The sequence below is a fragment of the Clupea harengus genome, chromosome 10, assembly GCF_900700415.2.
Source record: "Clupea harengus chromosome 10, Ch_v2.0.2, whole genome shotgun sequence".
Lineage (NCBI taxonomy): Eukaryota > Metazoa > Chordata > Actinopteri > Clupeiformes > Clupeidae > Clupea > Clupea harengus.
In genome coordinates, this window is record NC_045161.1 from 131,875 (window position 1) to 157,680 (window position 25,806).

Below are 25,806 nucleotides of genomic sequence, written 5' to 3' on the forward strand. Positions count from 1 at the left end.
GGGAAAGTGTTTTCAGAATAAAGGTCCACAGAGACTAAAACGATTTGCTCGTTTGTTTGTTGTTGTTGTTAACATGACATGCCAAATAAGTGCAACTCGGTACCGCACTGAGGCTATGGCTGAGCTCCTTTTAGCGTTCTGTGGGCAGTGCAGAATTCTGTGAGCAGCGACAATCAAATTAGCTGGCTCAGCTCGGCCATGTTGCGAGAAATATCTACTAAAATAAAAGTCATCAATCAGATTTAGTATAAGAAACATCAGGAATATTAATTGCATGCATAACCATGAAAATATGTATTTTTTTAAACAATGGACTTAAAAAAATCTCACAAACGTATAATTTTATAATCAATCTTTAGCAGTGATGAATCTCGTAATTGACTACACCACAATATTTTAAAGATTGGCAAACATAGGGTCGCCATTGCATTGTTCTCAATGGGAGGGCATTGTGGCATAGACCTACATTTGTAGGAGGGTGCCTACCCTCTGTTGTCTTGACGGGCATTGTTAGTTTGTGTTTGTGCTTGCGGTGGAATTGGCCATTGCTAATTCAATCTGTCAGTGCAATGATGACTAGCTGCCTCCAATTTGTGTGTATTACCTTTTAAGCCTCCTCACCTGTGCTCACCAAGACTATTTTTGATAGGACGAACAGGGACTGGGGTATGAGTAGTTCAGTGGGGTCTCTCTCCCGGTACAGTACAGTACAGTACAGTACAGTGCCATAGTTGGATAGGCCACATAAGGTTAGAGAGAGTTTTGTGAGAACAGCCAAGAACAGGGAAACAGATAGCCATAGAATAGAAAGCCTTTATTGTCATTCTATCATGTCTATTCTATCATATCTGTCATCTGACATGTCTACTAACAAAAATGTTCTCTCTCCCTTATAGCATGTTCCAATTGCTGATGGAAGTGGAAACATTGCTCCTCACCCCCACTACTCCTCATCTATGCATATGGACAGCCAAACTCTACCCACTCACTGTTCTTTTTCTTTCTCTCCTAATCTAGACTATCTTCGCTATGGGACGCTGCTGTAGTCTCTCCACCCGGTCTACCTGTAGAAACCCTCGGCCAACTGCACCCACCGCCACCGCACTGCCGTACACTTACTCTACCCCATACCCTATGCTAGCATTTATATACAAAATATATTATTGCCACCATCGACATGTTTCTCTGTTCCTACTCCCCTTACCCCTGTAACAGTAACCCTATGAGCACAGTGTATACCCACTAAACTGGTCTTGTCTGTATTATGTATTTACCACCGGATGTCTGTATATATATATTATGTACACCTGTTGTTTCCCTTCCCCTTCTGCCACACAACCCTCCCCCATTCCCCTTCCTATCTCCACCCGGCCGACCTCAAGCAGATGGGTCCCCCCTTATGTGCCGTGGTTCTGCTTAAGGTTCCTTCCTGACTAACAGGGAGTTTTTTCTTGCCCTTGTTGCCATTGTGTTTGCACTAAGGGGGTTCAGGCTCTGGGCTCTGTAAAGCGCCTAGAGACAATTGTATTGTTATGGCGCTATATAAATAAAATTGAATTGAATTGAATTGAATTGAATTGAATTGAATTGAATTGAATTCTATAGCTTTGCATTCAACGAAATTTGGAGCGCTGCTCCTGTTGGTGTCATGAGGGACAACATATAACAACACAAAAACAATAAAGTAAAAAAGATTAAGAGTAGAACAAAGTGCAGTGGTGTGGAGTTCCAGTTACTCCACTGAGGTACGTTGCAAATAAATAGAGTAACATTTTTATTTTTATACACATGAATAAGGTGACTGAGATGGCATAAGTGACTTGCATTATAATAAAGTGACTTAAGTATTAATATTGCACATTGAATTATTATTTTTTGTACAGTATGTGAGCTCCCAGGAATATGAAGGTGCCACCCTTGCTACCCTAACTAAAATCTGCATGCACCATGTCAGCCAACCAAAGCTAAACATAACTCATCAAAACTAAACAAATACAATTCCCATACACCTGGCCAGGCAGCCTCTCTCTCCCTCTCATTCTATATCCTATTGCTAATGCTTATACTGATACTGATAAAGTGGCCATGTTACTTACTGTTATTTGCTTACCTAAATGTATCTCATTAGCTGTTTATCAAAATTGATGTCTACAAACAAAATGTTCTCTCTCTTATAGAGTGGCCTTTGCTCACAAATGCTGATGGATGTGGAAACATTGTTCCTCCTCCACCATCTCCATCAAGTACATCTACGCATATTGGCAGCCGAACTCTACCCACTCACTCTGTTTCTGTGTTCCCCTCCTAGTCTAGACTATCATCGCTGTGGGATGCTGCTGTAGTCTCTCCACCTGATCCACACACACACACACACACACACACACACACACACACACACACACACACACACACACACACACACACACCCTCCTAGTCTAGACTATCCTCGCTGTGGGATGCTGCTGTAGTCTCTCCACCTGATCCACACACACACACAAACACACACACACACACCCTCCTAGTCTAGACTATCCTCGCTGTGGGATGCTGCTGTAGTCTCTCCACCTGATCCACACACACACACACACACACTCACACACACACACACACACACACACACCCTCCTAGTCTAGACTATCCTCGCTGTGGGATGCTGCTGTAGTCTCTCTACCCGATCTACTTGTAGAAACCCTCGGCCCACATGAACCCATCCCCACCATACTGTCATACACTTATTCTACCCCATACTCTATGCTAGCATTCTCCTGCAATGTAAATAATTGCCATCATCGACATGTTTTTCTGTTCCTACTCTACTTTTGTATGTATCATGTATATACCATATGATGTTTGTATGTATTATTTACATTTACCACTTGTATGCTAGCATGCTCATCATGCTACATGTATGATCTCTTCTGCTATGTTGTTGATTGTTTCCCCTCCCCTCTCCCCCTTTTCTATATCTACCCGGACGGCCTCAAGCAGATGAGCCGTGCTGTGCCGTCCCGTGCCATGGTTTCTTCCTGATTAACAGGGAGTTTTGTCCTGCCCCTGTCACCATTGTGCTTTGTGCTCTAAGGGGGTTCAGGCAATAGGCTCTGTAAAGCACCTTGAGACAATTTTAGCTGCAGGACGGCACCTGGTTCCCTCAAATCCAAGCTTATATGGACAACACGACACTTACAACAACTGCTCCATCTAATGCTCCATCTCACATTACAGCATAGGGATATCATTGAGCAGCAGGTACCGAGTGGAATAAAGGCAAAACGAGCAATAAAACGAGCAAATGGAATTTGTATTCTCTTAATACGATATGGAAGAAAAATAAACTGAACAGAGAAAGTTGTCAGTCCATAGAATGGAATGTATTATAATAATAATATTCTAACCCTATGTTAGGTAGGCTAGGAGTTGGTGAGCTGATAAGCTATTGAACCTCATGGCCTATAGGGCTAGCCATGTTCCAGTAACAAGTCGGAAAACAAATGCAATACCAATTGTTGTTGTTGACAATTGTTACCAGATGTTAGCAACATCAGTTGATAACAACACTTTACTCTGTATTTTGCAGAAATACAAACACCATAAGAACATGTCCACAGATAGATGTGGGGGACTATACTGTGTGTAGGACTGATTTAATGAGACACAAATAAGACAAAAGTGCTAAGTGGTCTGGAGCGTTCCTGTTGAAACTTCCGACTTGAAACCTGGAAATTCTGACTTCCGAATACAACTGGAACGCACCATTACTTCGCCCCCGCAAACTGCCCGCGAGTTCCTGCGGTGGAAAAGCGCCATTATCCCTTCAAATACTACATCTGGTTGGTGACCTTTATGTTGGTACATTTTTGTCTAAACGTGGCCGGAAGTTGAGCCAGTTTGTTTGACGATCGCTACTTCACACAACGTTGCAGTTTGGGAAGATGGAGGCCGAGGTGTATATGTTAGCGCTTGTGTCATTGTTGCAAATGGTGAGTCATTATTAATATTACCACATCCCTTTTTGATGAAATGATGTTTAAAGGTATTTTACGTAATGTCTAGGAATGTTTGGGTGTAGTTGTAATTTTGTTAAAATGTAAGCTAGAGGGTCTTTGATGTGAGTAACGTTAACTCTTGCCTTATCGGAAGGCATGCACAGGTTAATGCATTTTTCTAGTACTTGGTAGATATATTTGACTCTAAATCATACTTCTATACGACACTAATACATATTTGCTAGTAAACAACACGAATTGGTTCGTTAATTGGTTCAATGATATAACTTTATTAAACAACAGTAACTCTTTCTAGGTCTACATCAGCGCGTAATTTAGGCTCTAAATTAACGTGAGACTTGATATGTATGGTGCAGCAGTTGTATTTATAACAGTTATAACAACTGAGTCTGCTTCTAGGAATGGTCGTGTCAAAATCCACTGATTCTCAAACATTTTAATTATGAACTCTCATAAGGTGGGCTACTGTTAACAGTTACTACCATTTTCAACATGAAGGCATTAACGCTAACGCCACTGTACTTTAACTGTTAGTATGATCCGAGGAATTTCTAATAGACGTAGGCCGGCTCTGGTATGATCATTCGTTGTCGTGAAATGTGGGGAATATATCACGTACAGCGCGATTTTATGCTTCCGCGTAGAATCAGAGCCCATCGTCTACATAGAGCCGGTTCACTTCCTGTCAATGCTAGTGTACCAGCAGCGTTACACCAGCCTAAATAAGACATCCGTTTTTTGGCAAAGGCGGCCGAAAATTGTTGACAGGTCAAAATAAAAGTCTGGTCCAAAACTGTTACTACAGGACGAAAATAAACGTAATTAAAAAGCCAATCATAATTGGCATGCCTGACTGTCGATTCTCAGTAAAATAGGTGATGATTACAAGCCATTTCCATGAGGCGTATGCAGCCTTTCAACCGTGTGGCCCATTGACCCTTACAGGCATAATTGACACACTGATCCTGCAAAAGTTGTAAGGATGAGAACTATAAATTGTACCCCCTCAATATCTCAAATATCTTTATTATAGGGTGTAGAACTTGATTCTGAAATAAAAAAGTGGGGAATTGTCGTCTGCGGTACTTCTATGTGGCCTGAAACGGCTGGGTGTGGCTTGTAGTGATGGTTGATGCATATTGGTTTAACGTGACATGAGTGGAAGACAATTACAAGCGCCCTTTTTAAAATTAAGATGTTGAGCTTCCTGTCACTGAATGAAAACAAACACAACTACTCCGTAGTCGAGTCTTGAAGTGACATGCATGGATTAGCATTTCTGCATCTTGGAAGGACAGAGTTTTCCTGATATTATGTAGGTGAAAGAAGGATGTCTTTGATATCTGTTTTATGTGAGAGTTAAGAGAGAGAGAGAGAGAGATCTTGATTAATAATTACACCGAGATCTTAAACAGTTAAGCTGGATGTCAGTGAGAGGCCAGTGAAAAGTGTGTTCCTGCATGCTTTTTTTTCATTTGAAGCTATTGATTGCACCGTGCTCTAGATTATTAGTTTTACTTGCCATGGTGTTTGTTTTCTATTCTAATCTAGTCAATAGCTGAATGAATATTTCGGAGCCCTATCTCTTTTGGAAATACAGTCAAAACTGAATTGACCATGATGGATGATAATAGTGTAAAGGAGAACATCTTTTACTTTACAGATAGATTTAGTCGTGAAATATCTGAAGTTTAGGTGGGGTTATTGGGTATACCCAAATACTTGATAAGGTTTATGATGGAGATAATTTGCAAACACTGTTAATTACTTAAGAATGTATGAATCATGTGCTTATGAAATGGCTTTTCTGTGTGTGTAACTTAGAATATTAGGTGCCACTTAGTCTGCATATGTACAAGAGCATGTTTAGACCAGAGGTGATAAGAAGGTTCGAACTGTGCTTCTTCCGACCTTGCAAAACTTCCATCCTTGCCTCAGACGTCAGAAATCCACCACGTGGTTTTCCCTGCTGAACGCCAAACTTCTGTCTATATAAACCTTGTGCGATGTGTTTATCCTTGCTTCACTTTCAGCCTTGTGCTGGGGGTGAGCCCGATTGCAATTGTTGTTCGTCTAATAAATATACTTATATGCAGCTCCTGAGGTAACTAGGGTGAATTTTCACCTATCAGTTTATTGACCTGAATGTCACAAATGAAGCCAAACTTGATGATTCTAATGATACTAAAACTATATGGTGATACTTCCTGTGTGCTTCTGTGTTCATCTTAGCTCTCAGCCTTAGGAGCAGAGCTGACTTATGATACTAAAACTATATGGTGATCCTTCCTGTGTGCTTCTGTCTTCATCTTAGCTCTCAGCCTATGGAGCAGAGCTGACTTATGATACTAAAACTATATGGTGATCCTTCCTGTGTGCTTCTGTCTTCATCTTAGCTCTCAGCCTTAGGAGCAGAGCTGACGTCTGAGGCCTGCAGAGAGATGGGCTTCTCCAGCAACCTCCTGTGCAGCTCCTGTGACCTGTTGGGCCAGTTCAACCTGAATCCACTCCATCCCGTGTGCAGGGAGTGCTGCCAGGAGGAGGCACAGCTGGAGTCCATTAAGGTAACATCATTATTATTATGTTTTATTATGTTTATTAGGGATCCCCATTAGTCTACACCGTAGTGGAGACTATTCTTCCTGGGGTCCAGGCAACATCATATGCTCTTAAAGGGGTTGGTTTGGGCTTGGAATACCCAGTTTTATAATGAGCAATCAATATCAGTTTCTTTTAGTTTTTATACTTAAAAGCCTTTTTTTAATGTGACGCCCATCTTGCTCAGCTGTCTATTGGGATGCCTGCCATCGTGGGATCGTGTGGTTGTTGATGATGTTGTTTTCCTTGTTGGTTGCCCTGCATGCTGGAACTGCAAAATACTACTTTTTTTTGTTTTTACAAATAGTTACATAGGGACGTAGTGTTCCATTGTAATGTTACCTAATACATTCAGGAATGCATGATTCAACATGTATATACTATGAAGCATGTATGTAATGTTTCATAGATTTTCAGGGGCTATAATACTTTTGCAAGGCACTATATACCTTGACCTCAGAAGTCTGTATTATTGTTTTGTCTTTATTTGGGGGGAATGTTTCCATGAAAATTTCGTGTGAATTTAGCTTTTTTACTTTGACCTTAACAGCACTATCCTGGTGCCATTTTGGAAGTCTGTGGATGACGGCTGGGAAGGTTCCCTCAAGTCCAAGGTCGGTCGCATGTTATTTTCTATTTCATGTGTATATAGTTAGGGGGAAATCTGTGTTGTCTTTTTGATGACCTATGACTTGAATTCTGATACAGTTTCAGTATTTCTTTTGTGAGAAATGTTTGTCTTGTTTACATTCTGAAGTTCATTACACATCCTTCATTACTGTTATGTTAAATTTGTATTGTGCATAACCTTGCAGCTTTTGTCAGAGGTGACAAGCCAAAGACGTTCAAGGGTCTACAAATAAAGGTAACCGTAGGATGATTTTGTAAAAAAATAAATAAATACGTTTTGCCTCTGATTTTGCTTTCTATGTTATCATGGAGTAATTAAGGAGCCCGTGTGTCATTTCCCCCCTAGTATGTTCGAGGCTCAGACCCTGTGCTCAAGCTGCTGGACAACAATGGGAACATCGTGGATGAACTCAGCATCCTCAAATGGAACACCGACAGTGTGGAGGAATTCCTCAGTGAAAAGTTGGACCGTATATAAGACCCCAGTCATGCAAGATAGTTTGTTAAACTATTTTTGTCACATATTTGATAAGTAAATTCTTTAGTTGAAATTTCAGTGATTCCAGTCATTCCAAAGTAATTTTAGATTTGTATTTCCTCCTCTGACGTTTAACAGACATTTTCATTCAATAATGTATAAACCCTGATATTTTTGTTTTTTGTTTTGTTTTTTTCAAGTGTGGTGCTCTATGAACATGTACTAATGCAGAGGTGTACGTTAATGAAGGCCTCTCTGTAAACCATTACTGGAATGATGGGTCTGAAGTCCAGTGTACCTCTCATGACATCTAGTAGCAGTAGACCACCTTGTATGCTTTTCTTCTGTTTCTTTGGGTTTGTCTTTGTGAGTGTTTGTTTGCAAGGGCAGCAGGCACTCAAAATAATAAAATTCTCTAAAACTCACGAGGAAATGTATCAGAATCCATTTGAAGACTGATTTTCTTTCAGAGAAGTGACATTTGTGAAATGCCTTAGAATTGTACGTTTTAAACTCTGAGGCAACCTTAAATATCTCCCTTTGTATCATCACGGCTGCGGTAGTATAATTTTTGACAGTCTGTTTTTTTTTTTTTTTTTAACTATATGATACACTTTATAAAAAAAGTCCTGATTAATGTCCAGAGTTTAGGAGCACATATATTAAATCTTCAATATGTATTTATATTGAGACACATCTCAAAGTCGCTCATCATTTGAGATTCGGGAATAATTACGTTGATTCAATATATGACTCAACATTCCAGGCTAGGTCCAGGGGTACAGCCATCCTTATACAAGAGTCTCATCGTCACAGGGAAAATGTAGAATATTTCTTGCAATTGTTTATGCCCCTAACGGGGCTTTTGTTTCCATACTTCCCAAAATTTAATTTTTTAAACTTTATTTCAAGGGCTTTTTGAGATTGGGCGTGGAATCTGGAAATGATGGTGGGGTTCCTGTGGGCACTTGGAGACATGTTTTGGGATGCGGACGCTTGTGCCAGACCTCCCCCAGTTCCCAATATTCAATTCATGCATTCAACACTTTTTCAAAACCATATTAAGAATAAAACCAATCTGTCTCCTCCCCCTCGTGACCCTGTAGTCCCCTCAGTATGCACTATGACACAGAATCTGGGGTATACCCCATAGCTCCCTTTCTACACCCTGCAACCTGTATGTATGCCTGGAGTACATCTGTCCCATGTATGCCAATATAATGTACACCTGAAATATTTACTTGATTCTACGCATGAATTATCTGCACCCCTCTTCTGTCCCTCTACCAGGCCGACCTCAGGCAGATGGGTCTCCCCACTAAGCCGGGTTCTTCCCAAGGTTTCCCGTTTTTCCTTGCCACCGATGCCTTGTGTTTGCTCTTTTAGCACTTGGAGAAAATGTCTATTGTTAATGGTGCTGTATAAATTAATGAAATGGTAACTGAAATTTATTTGAATTTGAAATTGGATTTTCAAAAATCACACATGGGGTGGCTCACCAGTTGTGGGAAAAACACAGGACCATTTCTAATGGTTAATGCAGAGTTTATTCCAGGAAAAAGCAGTAACAGTAACAGACTTGTGAGACCCACTTGATGATGATCGCCCCTGATAAGCACCTGTAAATGAACTAGGTCACTAACTGGTCCATCCAGCAAGCTAACCTAGCAGTCTCCTACTTGAGTAGAGGACTAGCCTAAACCATTGGTAAAGGTACAGAGATAACGATCATCAAATACACAAATCAAAGCCAGTTTTTACTGTAGAGGTGCACAATAGACTATTCATCTGATGTTTAATACTGGCAGGGCTTTACTGAGGTAAAATTAGCTTTATATACGACCCACCACTTAACCGGTGGTGGGGTAGCCTATAGGAGGGCCTAGCAGGTTCAATATAATGGAACATGGATCATACATTAACAATAATCATTTTCCATTTTGCTTGAGCTGAGGATAAACAACAGTTTTCCAATGATTTGAGACTTTTTAGACCAGCAATTGGACCGATTAGACAATTCTACTTGGTGTTTACAAAAGACTGATTCTATCAAATAAATGCCAATATGGTGATTTTAAGAGGCATACGTTTACGTCCTTATTGGAAGTTTTACGATAATTCACTGCAGTTTACTCATCAGCTGCCTCTTGACCCCAGGTTTCAGGGCAACAAAAGGGTGTGTTCCTAAAAATATCATTTGAGAGATGAGGTGACCATGCGTCACAGCACATGTTTGTATCGTGTCTCATGTTCTCGGGCAGGATATATTAACATATATATATATAACATATACTATATAACATATTGCCTTATTTACATGAGTCATTTTTACTAAACACTTAACTTCAACACAGATGTATTTGATATCAAAAGGGCGCCTCACAATCTTTCAATCACTGTCGTTATGTTCTGTCTGGTTATTGACCTTTCATCATGAAATGTAATTTAAAGAGTTTAGATTTGGATATATATGTATATCCAAAGTAGTCAGAGAAATTACTTTCACCTTTATAATATTCCTCAATTCAGTAATATTAACTGTATGCTTAAAGGGTTCTGTTCTGTTGGGAACAACTCAAATGGCAGTCAGTGCAGATATCCGCCCATTCCTGTCTAGTCACAGCCAACCATTGGAGGAGAAATCCATCCGGAGTTGTTGCAGTTCTGTGTGCAAGAGAGGTTGCAGAGGTGAGCGGGTGGCACCGCCATGGTAACCAAACCATTCCATCGCTTGCTTGAGGGCTGCCACGCCATACTTCCTGGTCACCTTCACAGAGAGAGAAGGAGATAGCATCATTATTTAGAAGATCAAATACAATATATGCCTGTAATGTGTGTATTTTATTTTACAATTTTTTATTCGAATCAGCGATGTAATGATTCACAATTAATCATGCCTATTGTGTTTGTCATTTTGCATTACAATATTAATTAGGCGTTATATAGCATGTTTTTCACTCAATAGCCCTAGCCTTATTGGTGCATGGTACTAACTTCCACTGCTATGCTGATGACACCCAACTATTACCTATCCATGAAACCTAACAAAGTTATACAGCTACCTAAGATAGACACGTGCCTTAAGATGTCAAAGCATGGATAACGAACAATTTCCTACTCTTTAACACAGATAAAACTGAGGTAATCATTGCAGGCCCGAACAGTTGAGAATGACACGATCCTCCCATCTACTCGATGGCATCTCACTAACATCCAACACAAGTGTCAAAGATCTACTCACACTCATCTCACTACCATCACAACACAAGTGTGTGTCAAAGATCTACTCTACTCTACTCTACTCATCTCACTACCATCACACACAAGTGTGTGTCAAAGATCTACTCTACTCTACACACACTCGATGGCATCTCACTAACATCCAACACAAGTGTGTGTCAAAGATCCTGGTGGAACCATTGACCAAGATGCAGAAAAACTAATCGACACATTTAGTGTGACTACTGCAATACTCTCCTGTCTGGATGCAGAGCCTCCAACTGATACAAAATGCTGCTCTTCGCACACTTAACCAGAACTAAAAATATGAATATATCTCACCTGTACTCGTGTCTCTAGACTGGCTCCCTGTCAAAAGTATAATTGTTTTCAAAGTACTCCAGTAATCCACTAATCTCTAAATGGCCTAGTTCCAAATGACCCCAGGGAATTCCGTGTCCCCTCCTGCCCACCAAGAGCTCCCAGAGTGCAGGCGTATCAAAAGAACACAGTATGATGCAGAGTACTTTTGCTATCAAGCCCCCCTCCTGTGAAATAATCTCCCTATCTGCATCCGAGACGCAGACACTCCAGGGTCAACAACATGTGACGGCTTGCCTCCTGGCCACTGTGACAACCTGCGCTAAACTAACTAATCTGGGCTAAATCTCAAGGCTAGTTCAACCTAAGACTGTAGTTAAAGCAGCAACTCGCATACGAGTACATAGACCTCTAATCATAGCAAAGTAAAACATTGAATTACCCATAAAAAACGTTTTATCACATAAAATGTGCTATGTGATAGTTTTACTTTGGAAGGGGAAACGTGGGAAGTGCAGTTTTTTTTCTGGAACGCTCATCAGCACTACAAAGAGAATTGTCAAATGTGTGTGTTGGATGCTCACTGCTGTGTTGGGCTCGATGAGGCGATGCTGTAGCTCCCTGGCCTTGTCCCAGTGGCCAATCAGGCAGAGTCTCTCCAGGTCACAAACCTCCTCTCCCAACACATTGGCCAGAGCACACACACCCCCAACTGCACCTGCAATACATATCACAAGGTCTGATCAACACGCTCACACACACACACACACCCCCAACTGCACCTGCAACACATATCACACGGTCTGATCAACACGCTCTGATACAGGACTGGAGGACGTTTCTCATCATTTGGAAATCTTGTGAGGAAAATAGGGATGTGCATGGATTGTTAACTTGTACATTTACAAAACAAACGTGACCACTCTACATAGTAATGCAGTAATTAAGTACTAAAGGCCAGATGAAACATGAAATGAAATACACAAAATTCTATATAGGTGAAATCAATTGTAAATATGTAAATTGAGAAGGAAATGTTTGTCACAAAAAGCAGTTCAATTTTATTTCTATAGTGCCAATAACAATTGAAATTGTCTCCAGGTGCTTTACAGAACCCAGAGCCTGAACCCCAAAGAGCAAGCACTGAGGCCTGGGGCCAGGAAAAGAAAAAACCTTGAGCAGAACACACACACACACACACACACACACACACACACACACACACACACACACACACACACACACACACACACACACACACACACACACACACACACACACACACACACACACACACACACACACACACACACAGCAGAACCTCAGCTCAGAGGGGGGACCCATCCGCTTGGGACCGGCCGGGTGGGGAGATAGAGGTACAAGGGTGACATCAGAGGGTCAAACATATTAGCACTCATGCAGCATAAGAAGGGATACACATGAAATATACAGAATTTAATAGTGGATAAAAAAGGACAGAGCCAGCATTCAAAATATTGGTTTTAGAACAGCTTAGTGGGTAAACACATACTCAAAGCACTTAACAGTTTGGACACTTTAGAAAGCAAGCATATACATACAGACAAGTACATAACATTAAAGGAAACTAAACGTAATTAAAAGAAAAACAGGAGAACAATTTGGTGGCTGGTGGTGATTGCTTGTGATCCTTGCCTTGGTGCTGACTGTGGGATTCTGGGCATGAATGTTATATCAGGTTTTCATTCATGGGTCATTTCATTTTCATCCAGACAGCCTGAATGTAGGCCTAGTTATGTATTGCCTAAGCCTATATGTTGATTACTATACAAATGTGTTAGGTTTACACCTTACATTCAGTTTGGTTGATACTTGTAACATTTAAGTAATAATAAACTGAATAATAATAATAATATAATATAATAATAATACATTGTAGTAATAAACTGTTCTTTCATGAACCATCCATTTAACTCTTCATGTTCCATTACTGTGCCACTAGTTTATATATGGCTTGGTAATATTGGAGGTCATTTAATAATTATTTTTGAATTGTATTTTCCGCAATATTTACCACTCTAATGCATTCTTCTGTTCCATACATTTCAGACAGAGTGAGTGACATTTTCAGGGGCCACCTCTGTAGCCGGCTCATCACCACAGCCGTGAAAGTCATTAGCGGAACGCCGATGTGTCACACCTTTGACAAGCGAGCAGCGACACTACACGATGTGTCACACCTTTGACAAGCGAGCAGGGACACTACACGATGTGTCACACCTTTGACAAGCGAGCAGGGACACTACACGATGTGTCACACCTTACTCAAGCGAGCAGGGACACTACACGATGTGTCACACGTTTGACTCACTCAAGCGAGCAGGGACACTACACGATGTGTCACACGTTTGACAAGCGAGCAGGGACACTACACGATGTGTCACACGTTTGACTCACTCAAGCGAGCAGGGACACTACACGATGTGTCACACGTTTGACAAGCGAGCAGGGACACTACACGATGTGTCACACGTTTGACAAGCGAGCAGGGACACTACACACTGTTTCCTCATGCACGTGCACGCACACCAGAGCTACGCTTATCCATCTCACATCCTGACAACACATCCACCAAACGAGGCTGTCAATCAACTGAGGGGTGGGTCATTATTTCTAATAGGCCATCAGCCATCAGACAGATAGTGTCCCATATTTACTAACATAAAGAGGTCAGGGTGTTGTTTCTACATTTACAGTGCAAGACACAGTCGTCAAAATAATAATGGAAAAATCATTTGACCAAATCTGGTCTGACAGCAAGAACAACCAACCTACCAACAGAGTATGCGGCCATGAGGAATCCTGCAGAACCTGCCAGGACCTGGAAGTCTTCCAATCTTGTCTTGTGAATGATGAGACCGATTCTTGTGATCTATGACAAAATGCAGTGAAAACCAAGAGACAGAAGAAGTTATGCCCATTTGAAAGAGTGGTAAATCAGAATCATTATTTTATGACCATTACTTATATGTACATGATATTCATGTGTTTCTCTATTATTATTTTCTATCATCATATCTTGTGTATCCTAATTAGATTCACATAGGAATGTTTCTGTCCTCCATATTGAGCTCATAGGGTTAGTTGTGTTGCTAGTCCCATATTGAGCTCATAGGGTTGGTTGTGTTGCTAGTTCCATATTGAGCTCATAGGGTTAGTTGTGTTGCTAGTTCCATATTGAGCTCATAGGGTTAGTTGTGTTGCTAGTTCCATATTGAGCTCATAGGGTTAGTTGTGTTGCTAGTCCCATATTGAGCTCATAGGGTTAGTTGTGTTCCTAGTTCCATATTGAGCTCATAGGGTTAGTTGTGTTGCTAGTCCCATATTGAGCTCATAGGGTTAGTTGTGTTGCTAGTTCCATATTGAGCTCATAGGGTTAGTTGTGTTCCTAGTTCCATATTGAGCTCATAGGGTTAGTTGTGTTCCTAGTTCCATATTGAGCTCATAGGGTTAGTTGTGTTGCTAGTCCCATATTGAGCTCATAGGGTTAGTTGTGTTCCTAGTTCCATATTGAGCTCATAGGGTTAGTTGTGTTCCTAGTTCCATATTGAGCTCATAGGGTTAGTTGTGTTGCTAGTCCCATATTGAGCTCATAGGGTTAGTTGTGTTGCTAGTTCCATATTGAGCTCATAGGGTTAGTTGTGTTCCTAGTTCCATATTGAGCTCATAGGGTTAGTTGTGTTCCTAGTTCCATATTGAGCTCATAGGGTTAGTTGTGTTGCTAGTCCCATATTGAGCTCATAGGGTTAGTTGTGTTCCTAGTTCCATATTGAGCTCATAGGGTTAGTTGTGTTGCTAGTCCCATATTGAGCTCATAGGGTTAGTTGTGTTGCTAGTCCCAGATACCCTGCACAGTCAGTATTCTCTGCATCAGAAGAGAAGACATACTGCATGTTCCAAAGAATCATTGATTAGCACAACATGGTGAAGTCTCTGTGTCAGAAGACATATGTTCCAAAGAATCAGAACAGCATTGATTAGCACGACATGGTGAATTCTCTGTGTCCGAGTAGTCACCTCATACGTATTCATGTAGGGTTGGGCTATTGAGTGACACCCCTTTTCCTGTTTTGGATACTCAGTCTGTTTCCTTGTCTAATCACAGATGCCGGTGAATCTTACTGAAGCCCTCCCTTGACTCGCATCATTGTGAATAAAAGCTTGCTCCTGATTGTTCAACTATTGTCTCCATAATTATGTGGTACAAAATGACCTTCACCATCCTTGATAATGAATACACAGAAGGGTCATCCCATGTGAAATCAAACAGTTCCCCCTAACCCTAACCCTAACCAGTGCCTCCCACTTGACCCTAACCCTAACCAGTGCCTCCCACTTGACCCTTGACCCTAACCAGTGCCTCCCACTGGACCCTAACCCTTGACCCTAACCAGTGCCTCCTACTTGTCCCTAACCCTAACCCTAACCAGTGCCTCCCACTTGACCCTTGACCCTAACCAGTGCCTCCCACTTGACCCTTTCAGATTGTCCTCATTTGCTGACATTATGTGCCAAAACATCTGAAAGGAAGGTCTCCAAAAGTATACCTCCAAAGTAGGAAGTATTTCTATGGGAATTTGTCCTTGCAGTTACCCCCTATTTCAGAAAATTAATATTTCAAAGCTGTAGCATTTTTTGTTCACAGCAATTGCTACTTCAAGTTTGCATGTACACAGACACTGGTAATTAAAGTATATCTTACATATATAACCCACAAGTGACATTGTGGAATTGTATTCAATAATCAATAAATATTTTGGTGAATGCCAAGTAAATCTATAAATAAGTCAATGAGTGAGAAAAATACAGTTGACTCACATCTCCCCCACTGTCTTTAAGTCCCACAATGTTTGGATGCTGAGACAGGGAGATGACTGCGTCCACAGGCAGCTCTAAGCCTGTATTGCCTGGAACGCTGTACAGAACCACAGGAACTGGACTCGCATCCGCCACCTGCTTGAGACAACATGCCCTCATATTTACATGTTTTATGTGATCATTCATGATTTAGATATATGGTAAAGTTAATAAAAACACACAAGTAATGCCACTGTGTTTCAAAGTAACAGAAAGAATGTCCAATTCCTTATCTTTCAATTAAGAATTTGCCAGAACATTTGTATTAGAGAGCTGAAGGGTGTATTTTGCACCCAATAGTAACAATTCATAGAATTCGCACACAGCTTTTTTCCGGGTGAACACACCTATTGTCACTCATTTAGCCTTTGGGCTTCCCTGCATTAACTACATGACCAAAATAAATATAATTCATTTTGCATCTTTTATTTTCAAATAAAAAGATCAGGTAGGTAAAGGTCAGATATTTAACAGACCACAATAGAAAAGAAAGCATATTGGCAGTGATGGAGATAATTTGCAAACACTGTTAATGACTTAAGAATATAATAATCAAGTGCCTTGTATTATTAATTACCTTATATGAATCATGTACTTATGAAAGCAGGAACATGGCTTTTCTGTGTTTCTGCGTGTGTGTAACTTAGAATATTAGGTGCAACTTAGTCTGCATATGTACAAGAGCATGGTTAGACCAGAAGTGATAAGAAGGTTCGAACTGTGCTTCTTCCGACCTTGCAAAACTTCCATCCTTGCCTCGGACATCAGAAATCCACCACGTGGTTATCCCTGCTGAACGCTAAACTTCTGTCTATATAAACCTTGTGCGATGTGTTTATCATTGCTTCACTTTCAGCCTTGTCCTGGGGGTGAGCCCGATTGCAATTGTTGTCTGTCTAATAAATATACTTATATGCAGCTCCGGAGTCCTGAGGTAACTAGGGTGAATTTTCACCTATCAGGCAGGTATATTGGGAATTGTTTATTACGAGTCATTCATTATGAAATTAAGTCTGAGATTAATTCTTCCTTTGATGCATCTCAGAAAGCGTTTCAATTAGTCAGGTGATCTCATTTAAGTGATCTGACCTTAGTGTAATGGTGAATAAGTGCTTGGCTGTTCATCCTGCCACCATAGAAACAGGGCGTCACAACAAGCACGGCATCAGCTCCCGCCTGGGCCATCCCTTCTGTCATGTGCACCGTGGCTCTGGTGGCTGAGAGAGAAGTGGGGGTGGAGTGGTTGACAGAGAAGGAAGAGGGTGAGAGGTTGTAGGGACAAACAAACAAAGTACAGCACACGGCGCATGTTCTGGCTGTCGCCAGCCAATTGTGTACTGCTATTGTATCCTGCCACCCTTACTATGCTTGTAGAACTACAATTCCCCCACGCACCAAGCCAGCCAACATAACTAAACATAAATCACAATAAAACGCATACAAATTCCCAATATCAATAAAACTAGGCTACAGACAGCGCATGTTGTACTGTGAAGGATGGCCTTTAAGGATCCCAGGTAGAGCATGTGACACGTGTTGTGGCTGTCACCAGCCAGTTGGGCACTGCTGTGTACCCTGCCACCCTTGCTATCCTAACTCAAATCTGCATGCACCATGTCAGCCAACCATAACTAAACATCACTCATCAAAACAAAACAAAAATACAATGTCTCACACTCGCAGCCAGATCCTGCCATCAGCAGCATGCTACTGGGAAGAATGCATCTGACCCTCCTGACCACCTCCAGACGCTCGTCGACGCTCAGATAGGGGTATTCCCCGTTCGAACCCTGTACCACCAGGCCTAAAGAGAAACAGGAGAGGATCCTGTCAATAGTATATGCTCATCAGTACAGCCTACATTGACTGAGACACACATGAAAACAACTTTACAAAAAATGTAAGCATATTCTGTCTGTACATTTAGGCTGTATATTTAGTTCACACAAGATGATATAACCAGGTTCTAAAATCAGGCTCTAAAAAGCATGTTTGAGAGGTCCAAGCATAGTTCCTTCACTTTGAGGATGTTGTATGATGCATGGGACTACTCAAGAGAGCTGGGAGTATTTTCTACCAAACTTTCAAAATATGGACCTAATTAACTACTACTGGCTAACCAAGGATTAACTGGCTGATTGAGTGTAAAGATTTATAACTATCACAGTAAGAGATGTATTTATATATTTGTGTGTTTGTGTTTTGCAAGTGACTTTGGACAAAAGCACCTGCCAAATACCATGAGCATAACCCAAAGACCCATAGCTCTCGAACACATTTCACACTGTATCTTAATGTTGAAAAGTAATTTTTGATGTACGTCACCTTTAAATGGAATTTTTGAATATTTCTGAAGGTTTTCATCCAGCTTCTGATAGTCCACCTCTTCCTTCTCTGTAAATGGGGTAGCGATTGGTGGATAAATGCCTCCTATATCGAGTTTCCGGGTCGTGTTCTGAGTGTTTGTTCGCTTCCAGAGAATAGCGACACCTCTTCTGTATTTTTTCAAAGCTCTGAAGGAGAACATTGTAGTTCAAGCGTTCAAACCTGCAAACGGACAATGGTAAATTATTTTTTTCAGATGTGGAGGATGATAGCCATATGACCACTAATATAATGGATCACTCCTAGCACCTCTTCACATTCATCTCTGAAAAAAAAAAAACATTAAACCCCTGAACTAAAAGACAACAAACAAAACGCATTATAATATAATCCTATAAAATGCATAAATACAATCTATACAATGTAGAAATAAAAATACACTAGTAACACAAGTGGAATAAACTGTCTGGCTTTATGGCAATATTCACTGAAGCCATCCTCTGCCAAACAAAGTACTCCTACTGCCTTAATCAACCTGGCTGCTTTATGAGTGTCATAGACTTTGGTAGTGCCAAGAATGTAGCACTAGATTTTTCCATACATTTTAGTAGTTTCATTATAAAATATTGAACGCCAAAGTTAATGGTTACTGATTTTATGACACTGACCTGATAACTCTGTTGCACTTCCAATGGCCACATCAGTATTAAATACATAGTACAATATGATATAGAATAAAATAGAATAGAATATATTTATTTGTCATTGCACAAGTACAACAAAATTAAGGTAGCAGCTCTCAGACACAAAAACTATAAAAATATAGATTGAACATATATATATATATATATATACACACACAGTACATACGCTATACAACATTATAAAACACAAGACATACAACACAACAGAGAGACAAATACAGGTCAGTTTTGTGCATTGTTAAGTGCTATGATGGCTCTGGGATAGAAGCTGTTTCTCAGCCTGTCTGTTTTTGCTATGATGGTCCTAAAGCGTCTCCCTGAGGGCAACAGTTCAAATACTGTAGGTGGTAACCAGGGTGTGTTGAGTCTCTGAGGATGCTCTGGGCTTTTCTGAGGCAGCGTGTTTTATAGATGTCCTCAAGAGGTGGAAGAGAGCAGCCAATTACTTTTTGCGCTGTGATAATGACCCTCTGGAGTACCTTTCTTTCTGCTGCCGTGCAGCTGGCAAACCACAGCGAGATGCCATAGCTTAACACTGACTCCACAGAGCAGCGGTAAAAGGACACTAACAGTTTCGTTTTTAATTTGTTCCTCCTGAGTAACCTCAGGAAATACAGCCTCTGTTGTGCCTTTATATATAGAGAGAGTAGAGGGAGCAGATCGTGGTATCATGTACTGCTTTTTAGACCTTTTAGCCTACTTCACATTGCCAGACAGGTTCTATTAAAGTGATGTTTCGATTCAACAGGCCTGGTTGTAATCATGCCTGGATGTGTCTAGTAAAATGTAACCAAATTATCAATTAAATTTGGTTAATTGGTTGATTTAGTAACTAAGGGGACATTTACTTTTTCACATAGGGCCAGGTGGGGTGGGATAGCTTTTTTCCTTTAATAAATGAAATCATCATTTAAAAACTGTATTTTGTGTTCACTCAGGTTATCTTTGTCTAATTCTAAAACTAGTTTGATGATGTAAAACATTTACACGTGACAAATATGCAAAAATAGAAGAATTCGGGATGGGGGCAAATCATTTTTCGCACCACTCTATGATCTCTGTCAGGACCCGTAAATACTCGTGATCATCTACTAACCACTGTCGTCAGCAGTGATGGGCAGGAAAACCTCAAGTTGAAGAGGGGTAAAGGGTCGGTCTCGGTTGAAAAACTGTATGGCCAACACAAATCCTACATTACTGTGTAGTGCACTTTACGCTTTGCAACTGTATTTTTTTTTGCACACATGTAGCTTAAATACGCATTTTGAGCATAACCTTAAATTGTTCAAAATCTGTTATCCTGGTTGGCAGATACATTAATATTAAATAGGACATTTAGCATATGGGGCGGAATTGGGGAAGGGGCGGAAATATGGCACGTTGGATAGAGCTTCAACTTTCATATCAAACCGCGGGGTGTGAGTTTAGAATTGACTGTAACCATGGATATCACTAGTTCTCATGTTGTCTGAGGGGCAAGCCACGTGATGTAGTCCATACTTGTTCTGCGTTAGCATATTGGTAACAACGTTTTTTTATGAGACATGATAACAGTTGTTTCAACAGACTGCCTCGGTTTTCTACTGGTGTTGTTTCACTCACACCGTATTTAGCGAAAACCCATACATTTTCCCATAGGGATTTCTTTCTTTTGAACCGGAAGTGTTGAAATGCTTATGCTGAAAAATAAAAACTTCCAGTCGTGAATACCGTAAACCTAAGAATAGCTGTTCCAAAACTTGAGGCCGGTCTACGCATAGATATGTCTATGGGTCTACGGCGTCACCTGGTAAATGTTTGAATACTATGGCAGGAAAGGACTGCGAACTTTGATCGATGGGCTGCACAAATCTACACAAAAACCTATGCTGTAGGCTAAACTGTAATAAAATTACAATGAGGTCTCTATAGTTGGCCATTATCGATTGTCGGACGAAGTTGGCTAATATACATATTGAGTGAATCCAAGACTTTGATTTCACCTGTAGATATGAAACTGAACTTGAAAAAACAGCTGAAAACCAAATTAGGCTGGTAGTTGATTTTAGTTGGTCTTAGCTGGTATGACCAGCTATAAGCTTACATTATCAGCTAAACCATCGAAAATCATGCGAACACATAACTTAAGATGGTCAAACTAGCTGATCAACCAGCAACAAGTATAAGCTGGTCAAGCGGTTTTTTCACTGCAGCGAGCAGTCGAGTTCAGTGCACGATGTGTCTTTGAAAAGTAAGCACGTGCTTAAACCAACTTATCTTATCGTTATTGCTGCTAAGTTACCTGTTAGAAAAAAGATATCCTACCCAGATCCGCTGTAGAGTCCACTTCAGGAAAATCAAGCGACGCGGCAGTGGCAGCAAATAACGTTAACGTTACACAGTGTGGTAACTCAGTCAGTGAGGTTATTCAGGTCAGCGTCATGACCATAGACATGAAGACCTGTATCGGCGTTCCAGTTTGGGATTCGTGTTATCTGGTGACATTTGTTTACATTTCGCTTGTTTGTCTCTGTGCAACGCGCAGCTTGGCCGATCGAGACCAGAAATGATCCAATGTTCCATTTTATCATATCCTACAATAAAAGCAAACATAGGCTATGTGGTGTCTTACAGTTTGAACTATGTGATTATAGCATATAGACCACGTATAGCCTATTTTGTAACACGAGTGTTTGGCATAAATAATGAATATAGAACAAATTGCCACTGCAGGGTCCGATCCAGCCATGCAAGCAACCTAACGACCAGTTGACTATCATTCTGAAACAGTCAATGTTTTGGTATTGTTAATTACATGAAATGATTTGGGCTTCTTAGCCATTGTTTTTATAGGATGGTTGAACATTTTTCTCTTTTTTGTCAAACAACCATTAACCACACCATGACACAATCTAATGCCTCTAAATGCCTTTTGCACTGTCTGTCCCTATAGTGGTCGTTTTGTCTTCAATTGCCCAGTTGCTTGCAACAGTTTGGAACTGTTGTGCACATGCCTCTGCAAAGTGGCGCTCTTCTGTTTTCATGCACGTTAGTGTAAACGACTTTAACTTCCATTCGTCGGTGATTAGATGTGCAGTTACACCCAGGTAGTTATCGTTACTCACAGAGGTCCAGCGATCCCCTGTCAGCGCCTGATGTTTCGTAGCAGCCAAGTCATTTTCCTTTTCAGCTTCATACAGCTCGTGGATTTTTGTCATTATTGTGTGTCTTTGTGCTGTTTTGATGCTCGAGTCCCCCGGTGCCACTCGCAAAACTTCGGTGAACCCCTCGTCCTCAACAATATTAATCGGTCTACAGCTTTTTGCTATCCATTTGGCAACTGTGCTAGTCAACTTGTCACAGGCAGACTTAATGAGGGGCCTACGTTGTTCAGTGAGGGTGGTTTGGCGCATTCCACTTTAACTCCCCTCGCCGACCAACGCATGCATCGCGTTGAGGTGGTACTTAAGGCTGGTATTGCTACGGTGAAACGATAAGGTCTTCCCGCAGAGTGTGCATATCACTTTGGTTTTATTGAATGTTCCATCTTTGGTTTTTTTAAACACGAACTTCCCATTACAGCGGCGACTAATGCAGATTGGGCGGAATTGTGCGTATATTGGAAGCTCATTTTGCGCATGCGTTAAATGCGTTAACATTTTTTCACTAATTAATCCTGTAATTTAATCATAATGCGTTAACGCGTTATTTTTCACAGCTCTAATATTAACATATCGGTCCAGCGTTTTCTCCTTCATCATAACACCTCATTGGTAAAGATACTGAGTATGTGCTGTTTGCAGGATCTTAACAGTCATAATGGAGGAGTTCAAAGAGTAGTCTACTAGTGCTCCTTATTTATTAAATGGGTAAGATGAATACTTCAGAGAGACATAAAATCACTGGTGCAAAGCAAAATCTTCCGATTTCACAATGTTAGCACTGACATGCTAATATGTCTGTTTTACCCTGTTTCCAGTGCAGGGTCACATTAAAGGCTACATAGCATCATGCATGTGTGCATTGCTTTTTATTTTTTTTAAAGCAAGACTAATCTGTGCTAAAATAGAGGATATTGCAACACATAATCTATGCATTATGGGATGCTTGTTTGTGTTTTGGCAACACGCTACTTGAACCCTGCTTTATTAAGGGAACAAAACAGTCATAATCTTGTCATGGCAGATTTCCATACTTCAGGAAGCAGAGGACTGAGTGAGGCAGAAAAGATTTGACTAAGAATTGATGCAAGGGAGTCAGACTCATAGCTGTCAGGAGATGAGGTGGAGGAGGGCCAGGCAGTAGAGCTGTCAGGAGATGAGGTGGAGGAGGTGGAGGAGGGCCAGGCAGTAGAGCTGGAAGGTGAAAGCTCAGAGGAGGACATTTCAGCTTTGGAGGAGAGGTATTTCAGCTCTGTCAAATTATTGGATAACTAACAAGCAAATGGTCTCCTGGGTACAGGGACCATCATGAAAAATAGAGTTCCTGCAATTTGCAAAGTTAAGATGTCAGCTGACAAAAAAGCAGGGAAGAGGTGCATCTGAAATGCTGGTAAGAAAACCATCACAGGTTGCTGTTGTTACAGCAGGACAATAAGGCGGTTCTGATGGCCTCCAGTGTCCATGGGATAGAGCCCAGGTATAGCTGTGTAAGATGGTCAGCAAAAGAGAAGTGCCATATGAACCTGAACCTAGACCGGCTGTTGTGGCTGAGTACAGGGTGGAGTTGAGGGGAGGGGTTGACATGTGCGAACGCATGATCAGTTTCTACCCCATGTCAAGCCGCACAAGGAAATGGACCGTCCGCACTGTCCTGCATTTCTTTGACCTGGCTGCCACAAACAGCTGGATTCAATGTAGGACAGACCACAAAGCCTCTGGGAAACCAGAGAATGAGAGGCTGCAGTATTTGGATTTCAAGCTGCTGCTGGCTGAACAGATGATTGCTCAGGCACAGGGTGGTTGAGGTCAACAGGTTTAACATTTAACATTTAGTCATTTAGCAGACGCTTTTATCCAAAGCGACTTACATATGTGCGACTTACAATGTATACACATTTTACATTTTACACTGATGGCACACTGCACATCAGGAGCAATTAGGGGTTCAGTGTCTTGCTCAAGGACGCTTCGACAGGGAATCGAACTAGCAACCTTCTGATTACTAAACGACTTCTCTACCACTGTACCACTGTCGCCCCAGGTTCCAGGTTGCCAGAGATGATGAGATGAGCAGTGATGAGGAGGAGTACGCTCCAACAAAGAAGAGGAGGTCCAATTACAGCCCAATTAACCATGTGAAAAAATATGGGGCACTCCATTTGCCAAAGATGGTAGAGGCAGAGCATGCATCACAGTGCAGGAGAGAAGGATGCAAAGGCAACACGTTTGTCAAGTGCATTAAATGCAACATGTTTTTGTGTGTGTCAAAGGCAAAACATTGTTTCCTGTTGTACCATTCATTATTGTTTTTGAATTGTGTTGTTAGTGTATGTAATTTTTTTAAATGAGGTTTCAGTGTTCAGATGCGTTTCCTTCAATTAACTAGTTGTTTATGTTCATGAAATGAAAATACATTTTAACAAAAATCCATACGAGAATGAATTACATTTTGTGATCAAGCAAGACCCGATGTCCACTACAAGGGACAGATGATACAAATTAAATAAATACCATTTAAAAAAAATTTAAAAAAAATGTTGTAACATGTTTCTTTCAGGCACAATACTTAAATTATCCAAAACAAATCTAAATATCAAAACCTTTTTTCCTCGAGTCTCAGGAGGATATGCTGTTATAACAATCAATTACTTCCAAATTAACCCTCCTACTGTGTTTGGGATCTAATTGATTCTTGATAATTGATGTTAAAAATAGGTAAAAGTGCTTTTTCATCCTGAAAATTCCACTAACTGTCTCATTTCAGGTTGCCCGTTATGCAAATGTAAAAATATTTAACTTAACACTGCTACATAAAGTTGCTTTAAAACCCGGACATAGCCTACCTGGAAGTTATCAGATTTATTTTCACTTACTCAGCAGCTTCAGAAGGCAGGTTGTCATAACTAAAATGACGATACTTGGTAAGTTATTAAACGTTTTTGGAGGTCTAATGTTTTATATTGGATTTTTGTGGGGCACGTAAGCTATCGCATCACGTATCGCATTGTGTTTCCTCCAAATAGTTTAAATCCTCAGGTTAGTTTGGGATGTAAGCCTATTGTGAATCTCCAACAAGTAGGCCTATTCCTTCTTTGGCCTTTTTTATAGGTATGCAACTGTTAAGGAAATTCTGCGACGACTTTTTATGTGTTAATATTTTTTAATTAAAGTGGTTAGCAACTGTAAGCGTAGGCTTCAACATTCAATCAAATGGATGCAATACAGCATTTGCCTATTGCTCGCTAACAAGACAAATTGAAATGTAGCTTGCACATTTACAAAAGAGGTAGCCTGCTAAAGAGGACAAAGTGCAACTTGGTAAACTGGAACACCAGCACTCGCCAGCATACCGTGATTCAGTTGCGTTTTTTCCACTGATTTTTAAAAATATATTTTACCATCATGTTTGATCTCTGCCAGAGTTGTGTCTGTCACCCGTTAACAAACACACCTGAATGGTACAGCAGTCAGACGTCTGTATTCGTAAC

The 25,806-nt window shown here is 40.8% G+C and overlaps 2 protein-coding genes across 4 annotated transcripts; one reads left to right on the forward strand and one right to left on the reverse strand.

Annotated features, from left to right (window-relative positions):
- The first annotated feature begins 3,868 nt into the window (after positions 1 to 3,868).
- On the forward strand, positions 3,869 to 8,138 carry selenof (selenoprotein F). The gene is made up of 5 exons (XM_031574889.2): positions 3,869 to 3,980; positions 6,404 to 6,571; positions 7,156 to 7,219; positions 7,421 to 7,470; positions 7,582 to 8,138. Exons 1-5 carry the CDS (start codon positions 3,933 to 3,935, stop codon positions 7,711 to 7,713), a joined length of 462 nt encoding a protein of 153 aa, XP_031430749.1. The 5' UTR covers positions 3,869 to 3,932; the 3' UTR covers positions 7,714 to 8,138.
- Positions 8,139 to 9,241: 1,103 nt separating this feature from the next.
- hoga1 (4-hydroxy-2-oxoglutarate aldolase 1) lies at positions 9,242 to 21,671 on the reverse strand. Of its 3 annotated transcripts, none has more exons than XM_031574960.2 (8): positions 21,460 to 21,671; positions 18,475 to 18,696; positions 17,825 to 17,953; positions 17,239 to 17,366; positions 16,111 to 16,245; positions 14,068 to 14,164; positions 11,838 to 11,971; positions 9,242 to 10,480 (listed from the first exon to the last, which is right to left on the reverse strand). In XM_031574960.2, exons 2-8 carry the CDS (start codon positions 18,674 to 18,676, stop codon positions 10,331 to 10,333), a joined length of 975 nt encoding a protein of 324 aa, XP_031430820.1. In that variant the 5' UTR covers positions 18,677 to 18,696; positions 21,460 to 21,671; the 3' UTR covers positions 9,242 to 10,330. The 3 variants fall into 3 exon arrangements, with proteins under 3 accessions (XP_031430820.1, XP_031430819.1, XP_031430821.1); XM_031574959.2 differs by having other exon boundaries at positions 21,483 to 21,670; XM_031574961.2 differs by having other exon boundaries at positions 18,475 to 18,703; positions 21,460 to 21,670.
- Between the last annotated feature and the right edge of the window lie 4,135 nt (positions 21,672 to 25,806).